This window comes from Macaca mulatta, chromosome 4 (genome assembly GCF_049350105.2).
Source record: "Macaca mulatta isolate MMU2019108-1 chromosome 4, T2T-MMU8v2.0, whole genome shotgun sequence".
Lineage (NCBI taxonomy): Eukaryota > Metazoa > Chordata > Mammalia > Primates > Cercopithecidae > Macaca > Macaca mulatta.
Genome location: NC_133409.1, coordinates 21493522 through 21510230, shown reverse-complemented (window position 1 = coordinate 21510230; position 16709 = coordinate 21493522). Strand labels below are relative to the sequence as shown.

The following is a 16709-nucleotide window of genomic DNA, read 5'->3' as shown; positions in this document are numbered from 1 at the left end:
CAGGATATTATTTTTAAAAGCATTCTTTTAGGGAATGAAAAAAAAAAAACTGATCATGCTGTTTCTGCTGCCAACTTTCTTGTTACACATGACTCTCAACAACAGGATATTCCGCCCTGAAGCTTAGTTCTCTTTAACGGCCTTATGCAGGCAAGGTAAACAGAAACCAGCATAAGCGTTTGCCAAAAGAGGAAAAAGGGCTAAATAAGACCAGTGCTCAATTATTTTATAAAGTTTTTGTATATCATTTTTTAAAATTCAGAAAACAGCCATAAATTTGGGGAATGGACAGGAGTGACAAGCTAATGGAAGACAAGGATCGCTGAAAAGTCCTGGCATTATAAAGTTACAGAATTTTATCTGTAGATATAATTGCTCTCACCAAATCTTTAGAGCCTTTCTATCAATAAATCCTGCCACGTCTATGTACAAAGTCTACCCTGAATCTATCTACTTTTTCCATTTTGGTCCCCATCCACTCAGTTCAAGTTCACTCCCACCTATTTCCACTGCAGTGGCCTCCCAATTAGTCTCTCTACTTCTACACTGGCTCTCCTGCTTCCCATGTCATTCCTTTTCTCTCAAGAAAAGCAAACTGTCTTCCTAAAATGCTCATATGATGAAAACCAAAATCCTTCTCTTGGTTTCCAGGCATTGCACACTCAGTCCCTTGCTCATTTTTTCAGTCGCCTTTCAGGTTTCCAACTCTGCTAACATCTTTTTCACCCTAGTCTTTGCACATACTGTTCCTTCAGTATGACTGAAATGCTCCTTCTTGCTACCCTACAGGATTCAGTTTTTAAAAAGCTTCCCCAAATCCCTTCTCCCCTAATCTAAATCAGGTCGCAATTTGCATTTGTTTGTATGGTATTGGTTTTATCTGTATGACTGAAATGCTCAGTGTACTTTCAGAATGACTGAAATGCTCGTTCTTGCTACCCTGCAGGATTCAGTTTTTAAAAAGCTTCCCCAAATCTCTTCTCCCCTAATCTAAATCAGGTCACAATTTGCAATTTTTTGTATAGTATTGGTTTTATCTGACTTCCCAACTCTGTTGAAGCTGCGTAACAACACTTGGAGGCTCATAAAACCATCCTCTCTACTTTTGTGTTTATTTTAAATTTACCATAACATATAAGTTTTAACTTTCCCTCTGATCCTATAAACTAAAAACAACAGTTGTTGCCTGCAATTCTTAACTACTTTTTCTAATTCCATATTTTAAAAAGTTTATTTTCCTTTTCATGATTAATTTATTATTGTAACCCCATTAGAGTCACAAAATGCTCTAATTTTTGAATGCCCACAGCAGGTTCGGCTAGAAGCCCAATGTGCCATCCATTGTGCTATAGAACCAGTTAGAATGCCATAATCTTAAAGTTCCTAACAAGATGTTGTAGGCAAGAAAATGAACTTGAAATTAACATCAGATAACCTAAAAGAAATGTCTGAAGTTCAATTGTTCTGTCACTGTTTTTGCTCCAAAAGTCTTTTATTTGAAAAGGACTCTAGAACAAGGATATAAGACTTATTTTAGTCCTAGTTTTTACTTTGGATGAATCATTTTCTTTTTTTGTTTGTTTTAAATAATATTATAAAGAGGTTAAGCTCTATATTTTAATTTCATATATAAAATTCCACAATTTGGAAGAAAAAAAGCAGTCCTAAAAATATCAATGTTTATTTTTTCATAAAGCAATAATTCAAAACGACTTTTTTTTTTCTATGCATTCAGAAGGTCATAACCCAGGAGTGCTGTTTATACTAGATGAATCTACAAAGCCAAGAACAGGAATCACTGTATCTCCTTCAGTAGACCTGATACTGTGAGTCTTCTCTTTTCTGTTAACATATTTGTGCAACATGCTGTAGTACGGGTCCTTCTGATTGAAAGTATACAGTGATGAAATTTGCTGCCACTCTTTAACGCTCGGAGTGTTACATTCTTTCGGATGGGAGCCCTCAAAGAAACATTTAACATTCTCTTTTGCCAATTCAGTTGCATGCTCTGTGGCTTTACTTTTAAGGATCTGCTGCTCCTGTTCCAAATAGATTTTCCAGAATTTCAGCTGCAGAAAACTAACTGGAGACAGGCATCGGCTGACACATGTAAAAATCAGAAGGACGATGATAACAGCTGCTATCAAGATCCAGCCCAACACCTTAAGAAAACACAAAATAGTAATTTAGTTACTTTTTTTTTTTTTTACAAGAAATTTAAAAATGCTCAGATAAAGCTTCAACTACTCTCCAGTTACGACGATGAACAAGCAACAGTTTTAGGTCTTAATTCCTTAAGAGTAAGGTGTCGCAGTAACCTCCCTCGACCCCCAGTACAACTGCTTGCTTGAAAGGTCAACTCTAGTCCAAGTTATGCACTGTGATTCTGCCCAGGGAGGAGCCCATACCACTCCCTTAGAATTCAAAACGTGGAACTTCTGCAAATCCTGGGAAAGAAGTGTTCATTTTAAAGAACTTCTGAGCTTTCTAAGTCCAGATGCAATGTGGGGTGCTGGCTTTACAGCCAGACAGACCCATTTTATTGTATAGACGCCTTTAATTGTAACAATTCTTCTGCTTTCTACTGACTGGGCAAACTACTTAGACTCAGTGAAGTCGCTATATAGTGGAGATATGAAACTATTACTTGTAATGGCAAAACCGCTGTTGTGAGGCGTAAAAATAATGCAGGCGGTCAAGGGCCTAGCGCAATATCTGGCACAGAGTAGGTGTGCCCACTCTCACTCCCACTTTCCACGATTCATGTACAGTGGCAGATACTACAGGAATGCTTTTTTCTCCTTTTCATGCGTTTTATTTAGATATTCGTTTGACGGCAAATTAGATGCAAGGAGCCATTCTAGATTTTCTTAGGCATTGAATATCTGGAGAAAAGTCACCGACTTTTCCCTCACCCCAGACGCCCAGCGAAATCTCGGCCCCTCGGCTCTCCCCAAACGCCCCCAGTGCCAGCGGCAGACCTGCGACTGAGCCTTCAGATCCTTCAGGAGGTCCTGCACGTCCGACGCCTTGGCCTCGTGGCAGGGCACCAGCGGCAGCTCCGCGGCGCAGTTGTGGTCGCGGTCGAGGCACAGGCGCTGCGCTAAGACCGCACTCCCGCTGGCCGCGCACTCGTAAAAGGCGCCCCCGAGCAGCGCCACGGCCACCCAAGTGAGGGGCGCGAGCGCGGCGGCCGCGCTGAGCTGCGCGCACACCAGGGAGCCGCGCAGCCCAGATCCGCAACTCGCGCGGGCTCTGCAGCCGCAGCCGGTGATCAGGCGCCACGTGCGTGCGCTCAACACATAGCCCAAGAGGAAGAGCGCGAGCGCCGGCACCAGCAAGAAGACCAGGCCGTAGGGCAGGTTCCAGGCGGCGCTGCACGGGCACTGGAACACCACGGTGGAGAAAATGCGCTCCCCGCCCGCCGTCAGCAGGGTCACCAGGCCGTAGCCCAGGGCGCTGTGGTGCTTGAGGTGCAGGTCCAGCACTGCCCGAAACTTCTCCATGAGCCTCGTCCCCCGGGACGTCGCGGACAGGCCCTGATCCTTCTGCCTCTTCGCTGTCCTGCTTGTCAAATGGTTTTGGTGGACTGGGGACCGGGGCTTTCCACTCTGCGAGAAGCAACTCTTTTAAAAGGGAAGAGGGCTTCTCAGACCTTCCTAAAGTTTCACTTTCTCATTTCAGCCACACCAGTTCTGGTTAACGAAGAGAACCAGGCAAACAGACACCCCCTGGCCCCTTGACCTCTCTGGCGCCCACCCCGTTCCAAAGGCAGAGGCACCAGTTATCTTCCTCCCCCAATTCAGGAACTCTGACAGAAGATTGACCTTGTTCCTTTGTTACCACCAATCTGACAACGAACCAGGAAACTACCTTCTTGACCCACAGCCACCAGTTGGGAAAACTGGGAAATACCAGATTTTCCTCTATTGCAGCCACCCTAGTCACTAAGCCAGATCACAGTAAAACCAAATAATTATCGAAAAACTGACTACTTACGGGAAACATTATTCAAGGACAAATTTCTGGTTCCTCCTTCATAAGCTAAATCATAGCAAAGTCCAGCTCAAGTTCTGGTACTTCTATAACGTGCGGCACGCTTTCTGTCTCCCTCCTGGACAGAACCACCAGCCTAGTTCACACTGACTCTTCTCTCCTCTACCTGATCTCCTTCAGGGCATTAGAGCAAATATACTGTATTGATTTACTCATCAATACAATGTCATTTTCTTTCAGGTATGTCATAACACGGTCAGTGTTATAGGAGGGTAAAATTCTGACTCTGACCACCAAGCTGATCAGCACAGAAGGGGATACATGATTGTTCAAAGAATACTAGTTGAACCCAAAATTGCAAACTGCAGCTACATCTATCTAATGTTGTTGTTTCCTCCACCTTCAGTTTTCTGAAGGCAGCATTGTTCTGACACAAACACTGTAACCACTTTTGTGATATTGAGTCTTACTCTGTGTGACTCCAGAGTAGGTTACAGTGAGCTGAGGTGTGCTTGAAAGAACATGGAGTTTGAAGTCAAGCACATCGTGTCTGTGGTGTATTTAACAAGTAGGCCCCTCTGAGACACAGCATCCTTATTTGTAAAAGAAGGATAACAGTGCCCACTTTTCAAGATTATTGATATGAGTAGATTGAGCAGCATATGTAAAGTGTCTTTACCTATAGGGTATGTCTGTTAAATGAATGCTCAGTGTGAGAGTTTACCCCTTACAATGCAATTTGAGGAATAGACAACAAATAATTACATTGTACATAACTTAACAATCTTGATGAATACTGAATTTTGAATTTTAAACCGTGGATCAATTCAGTGGGTAGTATTAAGTGACTCAATATGACTCTGCTACCTTAAGAGAATTGGTGTACACCTTAGCTGTCTGCTTCACCACAAGCAGGGTATCTGGATATGGAGCTTGGGCGGGCAGTTCACAATGAAATGGTTCTTATTGGTGCCCATCCACTAGGCTTGCCTTATTTTATCTGGGAAGAATAGGTAGCCCGTGGAACCAAATGAATTGTTAGAGAAGGGACAAGAAATTTATTATTATTTTCTTAGTCTAACTTGCCTTCTTAACTACTCTCCCTCCAACACCACCAGCAGGGTGCCTAGCATAGTGCCAAAAGCTGTCATTCCATAGTGGTGTGGTAAATAGATATCTTTTTCTGTGTGTTTAGAGGCTAACCCCAGATGAGGGTCTTCATGGTCATGCAGGAAAGTTGGAGCCCTCTTCTCTGAGTTTAGACCAGATACTACCAGGCTTCCTGTCAACTTGCAGCAAAGTTGCATGTTTGAAGCAAATCACTTCTGCTATGACCATTATCTTTGTAATTTTTCATCTCCCAAGATAAACTTCTTCCCTTGTGCCTTGAGTAACTCTCCTCCTACTGCTGCACTCTTCTTCACCTCTACCATAATACTCTATTGTGTCCTCTCTCCTCCACCCTTCCCATATTCCATCATGCACGAACATCAGTATATCCACAACCTTTGTGCAAATGGCTTTATCCAAATCTCCTCTAACTGAAACCTAATAAAAATGCACCCTTCTGTCTTCTTGAGTGAGATTAATTTATTCTCCCACATCTCTCAAACCAAGAGGGATGGCTGGCATTTTCCTGGTTACCTACTGATAGCCATCCCAGGGTTTTATCACTGTGCTGTAATAGTTTATCATCCACTAAGGCTCAATCTAATCAGCACCATCTCCTCCTTCACCTCATTCCTATGGTCTGGTTTTGTTCCCTTCATTTATTAAGACTCTAATGAAGTCCATCACCTTCTCTTCTCTGGCTTCTGGTATTTAGTCAATGATTTGTTTGAAATATGTTTACTTACAGAAACTTTAATCTATCAGCCCCCTCCCCCAAATAGATTAATTCGTTTGTTAACCAGTTATTAATTAGTTCATTTGTTCATTCAGTCATTCATTTAGATGTTTAATAAACACTCAGAACATGTCAGGTATCTATCAAAAGTACTTGGAATTGCTGGATACAACAAGGAAGAAGACACAGGTATCCAGCCATCTTTGAACTTATAGTAGAGATGATATAGTAAATGGAGAGAAAGGGTTCTGAAGATTATGCACAGGATAAATTGGAGTTAGAGAGTGTCCTGAAAGAGCCTCTATGAGAAAATGACATTTAATCTGAATGAGTCTGGGGTACAAAGGAGCTTGGTTGGAAAGAAGGCCAGAGTGATGGGAGCATTGAGAATGACAGGCAAGTTGGCACATCATGAGGCCAAAGCTGCAGGTTGGAAGGTCAGGTTTAGGTGCTTCATAGACCAGAATATGTAGTCTGAAATTCTGCCTCTGAAACTTATCACAGACTGAGCTGCATCCTGACATTGTGAGCTTCTGTCTCTAAACACCCCTTCCTGGGTTTGCTGTTTTTGTACTCTCCTAAACACAGATCTCCCAGATGCAATGATCATTCAGAACTTAGTACAGGTTTCTATAATTGAGAGTCCAGGATTTGCCTGCCAGCCTGAATGTTTCCCCAGCATCTGGCTTTGAGTCTAGTACCTTGCCATCCACTCCCACCTCCACTGGATTGACTGGTTCTAGCTCTTGGTCTATTGAAGATTCCCAGCCCTCCATACTCAGCTCTGTTCTGAGAGGATATTGCTCAGAAGTTCAGCCCTTAGTGGAAATTGACTAACACCCTAATGGTGTGGAGAGGTTGACTAAATAATATTTTAAACGTCTTTACACTTTTGAAAGGCTGTGATTTGCTTTAGCTGTTAAGAAATGAGTAGTAGAATGTCGTCAGCAAAGCCTGAATCCTGTCCTTTTGCTCTCCTCCCTGGACAGCATGAGCTTCACCACTTGCTCCGCCTTCTCCACCAACTACCATTCCCTGGGCTCTGTCCAGGCACCCAGCTTCATCGTCCGGCTGGTGAGCAGTGTGGCCAGTGTCTATGCAGGCACCAGGGGCTCTGGTTCCTGGATCTGTGTCCCGTTCCACCAGCTTCTGGGGCGGCATGGGATCTGGGGGCCTGGCCGTGGGGATGGCCAGGGGTGTGGCAGGAATAGGAGGCATCCAGAATGAGAAGGAGACCATGCAAAGCCTGAATGACTGTCTGGTCTCCTACCTGGACAGAGTGAGGAACCTGGAGACTGAGAACTGGAAGCTGGAGAGTAAAATCCAGGAGCACCTGGAGAAGAAGGGACCCCAGACCAGAGACTGGAGCCATTACTTCACGACCATCAGGACCTGAGGGCTCAAATCTGCGCAAATACTGTGGACAATGCCCGCATCGTTCTGCAGATCAGCAGTGCCTGTCTTGCTGCTGATGACTTCAGTGTCAAGTATGAGACAGAGCTGGCCATGTGCCAGTCTGTGGTGAGTGACATCCATGGGGTCCACAAAGTCACTGATGACACCAATGTCACTCAACTGCAGCTGGAGACAGAGATCGAAGCTCTCAGAAAGGAGCTGTTCTTCATGAAGAACCAACCGCGAAAAGGAAGTAAAAGGCCTACAAGCCGAGACTGCCAGCTCTGGGCTGACCGTGGAGGTAGAAGCCCCCAAATCTCAGGATCTTGCCAAGATCATGGCAGACATCCGGGCCCAATATGACAAGTTGTCTGGGAAGAACTGAGAGAAGCTGGACAAGTACTGGTCTCAGCAGATTGAGGAGAGCACCACAGTGGTCACCATGCAGTCCACCGAGATTGGAGCTGCTGAGATGACACTCACAGAGCTGAGACATATAGTCCAGTCCTTGGAGATCGACCTAGACTCCATGAGAAATCTGAAGGCCAGCTTGGAGAGCAGCCTGAGGGAGGTGGATGCCGCTATGCCCTGCAGATGGAGCAGCCCCATGGGACCTGATGCACCTGGAGTCAGAGCTGGCACAGACCCAGGCAGAGGGACAGTGCTAGGCCCAGGAGTACGAGGCCCTGCTGGACATCAAGGTCAAGCTGGAGGCTGAGATCACCACCTGCCAATGCCTGCTGGAAGATGGTGAGGACTTCAGTCTTGGTGATGCCCTGGACAGCAGCAACTCCATGCAAACCATCCAAAAGACCACCATCTGCCAGATAGTGGTTGGCAAAGTGGTGTCTGAGACCAATGATACCAAAGTTCTGAGGTATTAAGCCAGCAGAAGTAGGGGACCCTTTGGGGAGCAGGAGGCCAATAAAAAGTTCAGAGGTGAAAATAAATAAATAAATGAGTAGTTGAGTCTCACATTAAGCACAGTGTAAAGCCAATGGTTATGGGTTCTCTTTGGTTTCCTTTAACTGTATAGTACTTTGTTTTTCAGCACTATCATTTTCAATGTCAGCAATGGGTTTCAGAAACCACAGAGCATTTCTTGGAAAAGAAACTTCTTGAAAGGAAATGCACATACCCACTGTGAATCTGAAAGTGTCTTGCATTTGTCTTCATGTGTGCTAGTTCTCAAACATTGTTCTCTGCAGCTTTCATAAGAATGCAGACTAACGGCATGACCCTGCTTGGAATATGACTGCTAGATTCTAATACAACATTAGTCTTGGCCCCAAGACCTTCCAAAAGGAGTAAAATCAAATTAGGATTCAAATATCATAGGTAACATGTGCAAGAAGAAATGCCAGATGCCAAATTAACAAGTTAGTTTACAAAATCTGACACTCCTACTCTTAAAGGGAATATCTTTCTGAATGTTAAAATTTGTGGATGTATTGCTCATATTAGATAACATATTTGAAAATCTGGAACATGCTATTATCTTGACGTATTTCAAATGTTTATAAAAGTTTTTCCAACGGAAGTGTAAAGCAGAAGGAGGGAAAGATCAGACTCTTTCCTTGGCACAGAGCCGTCATTTGTTAAATGGCAATCCCATGACATTTCCAAAAAAATCTCTTTAAAGATTTTTATTCCTCTCTTAGCATGAATTTCCTACGCCTATCACAAAAGTTTTAGTATTTAGTGATTAACACACTAATTTTTTTTCTTGCAGCAGATGGTTATTTTAACTTTGTTAAAAGAAAAACCATAGCCACATTAAATTTAACAGAGTTTAATTGAGCAAAGAATGATTCATGAATCTGGCAGCCTCTTGAGCCAGAGTAGGCTCAGAGAGAATCCCGTGGAAAACTTACAGACAGAAAAAGGAAAGTGACGTATGAAAAACGGAAGTGAGGTATGGAAACAGCCTGGTTGGTTACAGCTTAGCGTTTACCTTGTTTGAATACAGTTTGAACAGTTGACCCCCTTTGATTGGCCAAAACTTGCTGACTGGCACAACAGTAGGTTACAGTCTGCTTACATTGCAGAGAAACCTTTAGGCTGAACATGAAATACGTAAGGAGGCAGCTTTAGGCTAAACTTGATTTAACAACTTAGAGAACCTAGATCTGGCCAAGTCTCTGTTGACATCATCATTGCTACTATTGTTGTTGTCACTGCCATCATCAACATCATCTGATACTCAGAGGCTATTAAAGGTCCTAGTTAGTTTTCCCTCTGTGCTTTTTACGACCTATGTCTATTAGCAATTTTGGCGAAATAATGTTTGCTCATTGTCTTAGTCTTTCAGTCTGCTATAACAAAATACTTTAGACTGGGTAATTTATAAACAAAGAATTATTTCTCACAGTACCGAAGGCTGAGAAGTCCATGATCAAGATGCTAGCGGATTTGGTGTCTGGTAAAAGCCTATTCCTCATAAATGGCAACTTTCCTGTGTCTTCACATGGTGGAAGAGACAAGGCACTTCCCTTCAACCTCTTTTGTAAGGGCACTAATCCCATTCATGAGAGTGAAGCCCTCATGATTTAATCACTTCTCAGCAGGCCTCACCTCTTAATACTATCATATTGGATATTAAGTTCCAACATAAGACTTTTGGGGGGACACCAACATTCAGACCATAGCACCCATCAAATCAAATTGTTATTTCAAAGGTGAGAGAGAGAGACACAGAGACATAGAGATAGCCACAATATATATCCACAAATTTATACACCCACAATATATATCCAGAATATATCCACAAATTTTAACATTCAGAAATATATTCCTTTTGGGATTAGGAGTGTCAGATTTTGTAAATTAACTTGTTAATTTTGGCATCTAGCATTGCATCTTGCCCATGATACCTAAGATATTTGAATCTTAACTTGATTTGACTCTCTTTGGAGGGTCTTGGGGCCTAGATTAATGCTGTATTACAATCTAGCAGTCATATTTCAAGCAGAGTCATGCCATTAGTCTGCATTATTATGACAGCTGCAGAGCACAATGTGTGATAATGTGTGATACAGCATTTATCATCACAAGCCCAGCTCTCTTGAACTCAAATTTCCTTTACTAATTTATGATATATGATCAGAGATATGAATTTCCAAAGAAAACAATCATAAATAACAAACAAGATTAAATAATAAGAATGAAGAAAATTAAAATAATTTAATAAAACAAAATTTTTAGTTCTTCAAATTATAGATGACACTATTATAAAATCTCAGAAACTTAAATGAACTCTATGGAGAGCATAAACTCTCATGGAAGAGCTTCCCAAAAAGAATGCATCACTTGAAACTTGCTAAATCGTCAAGTTGTAGGATACTATTTAAATAAATTATGTAGTATTTATGCACAGAATACAAAGTAGATCCATACCATTGAGGTAGATCTGTATGTGCTGGTATGGATGAAAAGACATGGAAGACGTACTAATTGGAAAAGATAAGCAAGAACATTTCAAGCAATTCATTTGTATACGAAAGGAAATTTACTTTGCAAGAAAGCAGAAGAATGGAATCATGTCTTGGAAAGTACTGTGGCTATTGACAAATATAGCTTGGAACTGTGGCTATTGACAAATACAGCTTGCAGCGATCAAAAAGATAAGGAGCTTACTAAAATTTGGGAGAAATTTACAGTCAAAGAAATCACAAGCCCAAGTAGACCTATGGTCTTCTGACATTACATAAGTAGGACACGCACTAAGAGAATTACACAGTTCCCAAGACAAATATATGCCCATTAGTACATGACAAAGGAAGATAACAGAAAACCCTCCAGAGGGTGGAGTCCTGAAAATCAAGGAACATTTCTGTATACTCAAGGTAGGGACTTTTATGGCTTTTGCCAAGTGGTAATTTAGTAAGCTTCTTATTTCTTTGATTCCAGTAAACCGTATTTGCCAATATCCACCATTCTTTCCAAGACATGGTTCTCAGATATACTCTGTCATTTTGCTTTCTTGCCCCATCCTCCGTGTCTCTCTCTCTCTCTCTGTCTCACTCTGTCCCTCTTTCCCTGGTCCTCCCATCCACCCTACCTTCCTCTGTCTCTTCCTCCCTCTCTATCTAGATCTCCATGTCTCTCTATCTTTATCTCTCTCTTGCCATTACTGATACCCTGAATATACATGAGTCTATGATTTCCTGTGGAAAAGCCACAACTTTAATTTGATCTTTGCCCTGTGTATTTATCCAATTGAATACCTTAATTTTATCTGCCCTGAAATTCCTTAATCTATTGAAAGGCATTATCAATAGGTGGAGACACCATACTTTTAATTTTACCTTTCCACAGGTTATTTTAATGGGCTTCATCTTTCAAGGCTTTCTCAATTTCTGACTTGGTATTTGGAGTTTAAAGCCTGTTCGGATTTCCAATTTTGCAAGGCCCCAATTTTCTGAAATATCTCCATTCTTTCTCATATTTATTAACCAATCAACCAATTCTTTTTTTTTTTGAGGTTATAAAGTCTTGCCAAAAAAATAGCTAGTGGTTGCCAACACATAGTAGACACATTATTTTCCAATCCTTTCTCCTAGAGTCGTATTTCCTTTAGCTACATAATCTTCCTCCAAGTTAATACAGAAGTTGCCAACCACCACATAACAAGAATTGTCATCTATCTAGCCTCCATTATCAATTTATATGCTGTCCACCACTGAACTGCCAAGGCCATGCCACATATTTTAGGGTTTTTTAATTAAGAAAGCACCCTGCTTCAAATACCAATATCTGTTCAGAACTATCCACAAGGTTTCACCTAACTGCAATGGAAAGAGGAAGTATGGTTCTTTCCCATGCCTTAAAGGCAGAGAACCTGACATGGACAAGTATAGGAAGTCTCCACCACATCTATGACCAGTCTTTCTAAATAGTTCCCCATCCAACCCTTCACTTTTTTTAGCTGCATTTTTTCCTTATTACATGTAGCAGTTTGATCTTTCATTTGTTGCTTGTTAATTTTTGTTCATCTCCTCCACTAGATTATACATTCCAAGAGGGCATGGGTAACACCTGACTTAATCCTCTTTTAGTTACACAGGTCTTGGCATAGTGCCCAGGACATTGTAGATGTTCAGTACATATTTGTGGGAATAGTGAGTGAATCAATGAATAAATGAATGAGAAGCGGGCTTAGATTTTCTCTTCTCTTACTGCAGAGCCAGCACCATGCCTATTTTATTCAGCTCAGAATGTGAGCCCTTCTGCAAGGCCACGCCGGTCTGAGCACATCACATAGCTCACAATAACATTAGGAATCTTGAATTGCCAACCCTGTGAAAAACAGTAGGTAGCCTATCCATGGAGGAACAAGGCAACACCAGGAAGAAACAGGGTCATGGGTTAAGTTCCAAGTGCAGCTGAAGGGCCACCTGGACACCTACTCCCACACACTTTGTAATCAGAGTTACCAAGCCACATTGTGGGATGGTGGAGGTGCAGGCCTGGGCAGAGCAGGGACTGTCCCAGACTTCTTCCTGTTCTCCTTCCTATTCAGCTCAACTGCTTTTGTCTTGTTTACTCAGTACAGTTCTCTTCCCCACTAATTCGACTCCCCATTGTCCACCATCTTTCCATACCCACACATAACTGAATTATTTATGGGAGGGATTTTTCTTTTAACTTTAGCTGAGAGAGCAACCCAAGGGCAAGAAATATTTTTCTGTATTTTACTTTTAGATTTCTTTAAAAAGTTAAAAAAAAAAAAAAAAAGTTCACCTCCTTTCTTGGAAGCAATGAACCAATCTTGAATAAGTTTCATTCACAGGTAGATTCAGAGCTTGACTATCTGTGACTGTACTTTGGCATGATACCTGACCTCCTCTGGTAGTGCCAGGCACCTGCAGTACTTACCTTATTAAGGTAATTTAAGTTTGACTGCTAATAACACTCTCTGGCTCTCCTCCAGACTCCATGACTATTCATCCAAGTCTCCTTCATAGGCTCCCCCTCCTTCTCCCAACCATTAATATTGGTACTCACTAAAATTCAGCACTTTCCACATACACACTCTGAAATAATCTCCTCTTAGCACCACCACCGATTAGACATGTGACCTTGAGCAAGCTAATAGATCTCTCTGTGCCTCAGTTATCTGTAAAATGAAAATAATATTACCTGCCTCATTGGGTTGTTGTGAAAATTAAGAGTTGAAGCATACAACATTTTTCTAATAGTGCCTGGCACATAGTAAACACTCAAAAGTGTTGGTAATGATCATTATTCTCTTTTCCTACGGCTTCAACAGCCAACCTCTATGTTAATATTTCCAAATATTCATCTCCCTTTCCTAAGTTCTACATGGGCATTTCTAACTGCCTAGAAGATATCTTCACTTATTTGTCTAGCAATCTCTTCAACTAAAATAGAACTTAGCTTATGTTACAACTTATTTTTCCTGAGTTTTGATGTCAGATAAGGATACCAATCTTTCAAGCTAGGAAACTCAGGGTCACTGGTGATGCCACTCCATTTCTTGTGCAGCTTAAGTGTGCTTCAGGTCCACTCCTCAGTGTGGACCTCTCCTCTCCAACCTCACTGAATGTGGTCCACATTCTCATTACATCACCTCACTGCAGTATATGCAACTCAGTCCTGTCAGAATTAACTTCCTGAAAAATGAATTTGTCGTTTGTTATTGGTGGGGATGCAAAATGGTGCAGCCACTTTGGAAGGCAGTTTGGTAGTTTCTTACAACACTAAAATACTCTTAGGATACGATCCAGCCATCATGCTCCTTGGTATCTATCCAAAGGAATTGAAAACTTATGCCAACCCAAAAACTTGCAAATGGATGTTTATAGCAGCTTTACTCATAATTGCCAAAAGTTAGAAACAACCAAGATATCCATCAGTAAGTGAATGGATAAATGGTAAATAAACTATCACATATCCAGACAATGGAATATTATTCAATGCTAAAGAGAAATGAGCTATCAAGCCATAAAAAGACATGAAAGAAACAAATGCATATTACTAAGTGAAAGAAGCCAATCTGAAAAGGCTACATACTGTATAATTACAACTATTCTGGAAAAGGCAAAACTCTAAAGACAGTGAAATAATCAGTGGTTGCCAGGAGTTGTGGGGCAAGAGGAATCAGCAGGCAGAACATAGAAGATTTTCAGGGCAATGAAACTAATCTGGATACTCTAATGGTGGACAAAGGTCATTACACATCTGTCCAAACATGTAGAATGTACATAAGACTGAACCCTAATATAAACTGTGGACTTTGGGTGATTATCACGTGTCAATGTAGGTTTATCAGTTGCAACAAACATATCACTCTGGTGGAGTGTGTTGATAATGGGGGAGGATATGCATGTGTGGGAGCAGGAGGTATGTGTGAAATCGCTATACCCTTCTCTGAATTTTGCTATAAACCTAAAAGTGCTCATAGAAAAATAAAATATTTTTAAAAGTGAATTTGAGTATACCCTAGAGACTGTTATGCACCATGTGAACGGGATGCAGAGTACAAAAGCTCGTATTGTTCATAATTGCTATTTTTAAAAAGCTGGTATAAAAGAACTGTTAGTAAACATAAAAACTGATCAAATAAACATAAGAACTAATTTTAAAAACCAAAGAAAAATTATACAACAGCAGACAAGATAAACTGTGAAATAGTCAAACAAGAAAATACTACATAGCAATGTAAATAAATATTGCTACAGGAACAATCAACAAAGGTGTATCTTTAAAACAAAACGTTGAGGAATAAAACTTAAACACAAAGAAGATGTTCGGTATGATTTCACTTATAAAAAGTTCCGAAATAGTCTAAATAGACTATCTTTTCTGAGTATGTATACATAAGTGAAAAAACTAAGGAACAAAAAATAAGTGATTAAGAATCAGGACAGTGGTTATCATTTTTGGGGCTTTCATGATGTATGACCGGGGGAGGAGATGAAGGGTTTTCACAATGTTATATGTTACAGAGGTGTTTATAATTATGCTTTATACACTATATCTGTTTTAATGTTTTAGTATTTTTTCCTCATTAAGGATTATACTTCTTAATTTTTATGGCAGGAGAAAGAAAGCAATCCAATGACATTATTTTCCAGTTGAAAACCTCCAATACTTCAGTTGTCCAGAGGACAACTTCCGTATCCCTACATTGGCAAAGAAGCTTGTCCCAGGCTTGTTCCACACATCTCCATCCCACTTCATCCCATGCACCCCGGTTTCCAGCACCACGGACCCCCTTACATTTCCTGTGCATACACATCACAGTCTTCCTCAATACCATGCCTTCTCACTTCTTTTTCTGACTTTCTTGAATGGCATTTCTGTTTTTCACCTGGCAAACTATTCTGTTCTTTCAATACTCAGTCTGACGTAACTTCTTTGTTGAAGTTATCTTCAAAACCCCCAGAATTAGCATTTCTTTCTTTCTTTTTTTTTTTTTCTCTCATACTATTTAAAAAGAAATAACTGTGCAATAGTTCTTGACATGCCTATTGCAACGTTCCTTTCCAGGGATCTGTCTCTCCTACTATGCTGGGAGCTCCCAGGGATTCAGGGCCTTTTCTCATTCATCATTGCTTCCCTGGGTAGAGTCAGCTGCTCTCTGCCCACAGCTCTCTTCCCACACACGAAGCAGCCCTCACTACACTGCATATTATCTTTATCTACTTACAGAGCTGTCTCAAGTTATGTTGTACAACTTTATGAGAATTAAAAATGAGATAGTATGAAAAGCCCAGCACAATGTTTAGAATGTTTTAGTTTCAGTTACATTGTTGTAAAGGTTTTTTTAAAAAGTAGTGACTCAGAAATGTGCTAGAGGGCGCTGATTCACTGTTTTGTAATAGACTATTGTACTCAGGTTGTTAACATTTGACTTGCTTATCCAACCAGGTGCCAAAGAAAGAATCAGATTTTTAATAAGCAAAATATCAGCCATTTTTATTTAATAAATTAATTAATACAATTCAAGTGTCTATGTCTATAGTTGACTTGAAATTATTTTGGGGAAGAATAACACAACAACCAGATTGATGGCCGATGGCATAATGTTGCTTGTTTTAGTCCCTGTTTGTCTATATCCCCCAACCTAGTGTTTGTCTGTCAAGCAGTGAAAAGTCAAAGCAGGCAGTGTTAATTTTGGCAGTGCCCCAACTTTCCCTAAAGTAAATAAATGCCAAACAAGGTGTTTCCTCAACTGTCAAATGGGAAGGGTGAACTAGATCATCTTTGGGGTCCCTTTCAATTCTAACATTCTATAATATATACTTCTAGTTCATTAAAGAAACAGGCATGACCTCTTTAAAAAACACACACATACATATATTTGACCAAGAACTGACAAAATTCAATGAAAAGTAAACAACAAAAAATTAAAATCTGCCTTAACAGAAAAAAAAAAAAAAAAAAAGAAGAAGCAAAACCAAACTGGAGTTCCATTTATTCCTTCCATGTAATGCTGGGTTTGAAA

The 16709-nt window shown here is 40.8% G+C and overlaps 1 protein-coding gene and 1 pseudogene across 1 annotated transcript; one reads left to right on the top strand and one right to left on the bottom strand.

Annotated features, from left to right (window-relative positions):
• Positions 1–1667: 1667 nt before the first annotated feature.
• Positions 1668–3858, bottom strand: CALHM6 (calcium homeostasis modulator family member 6). The gene is made up of 2 exons (XM_001111520.5): positions 2982–3858; positions 1668–2162 (listed from the first exon to the last, which is right to left on the bottom strand). Exons 1-2 carry the CDS (start codon positions 3504–3506, stop codon positions 1740–1742), a joined length of 948 nt encoding a protein of 315 aa, XP_001111520.1. The 5' UTR covers positions 3507–3858; the 3' UTR covers positions 1668–1739.
• Positions 3859–6832: 2974 nt separating this feature from the next.
• On the top strand, positions 6833–8121 carry LOC716011 (keratin, type I cytoskeletal 18 pseudogene; annotated as a pseudogene).
• The last annotated feature ends 8588 nt before the right edge of the window (positions 8122–16709 follow it).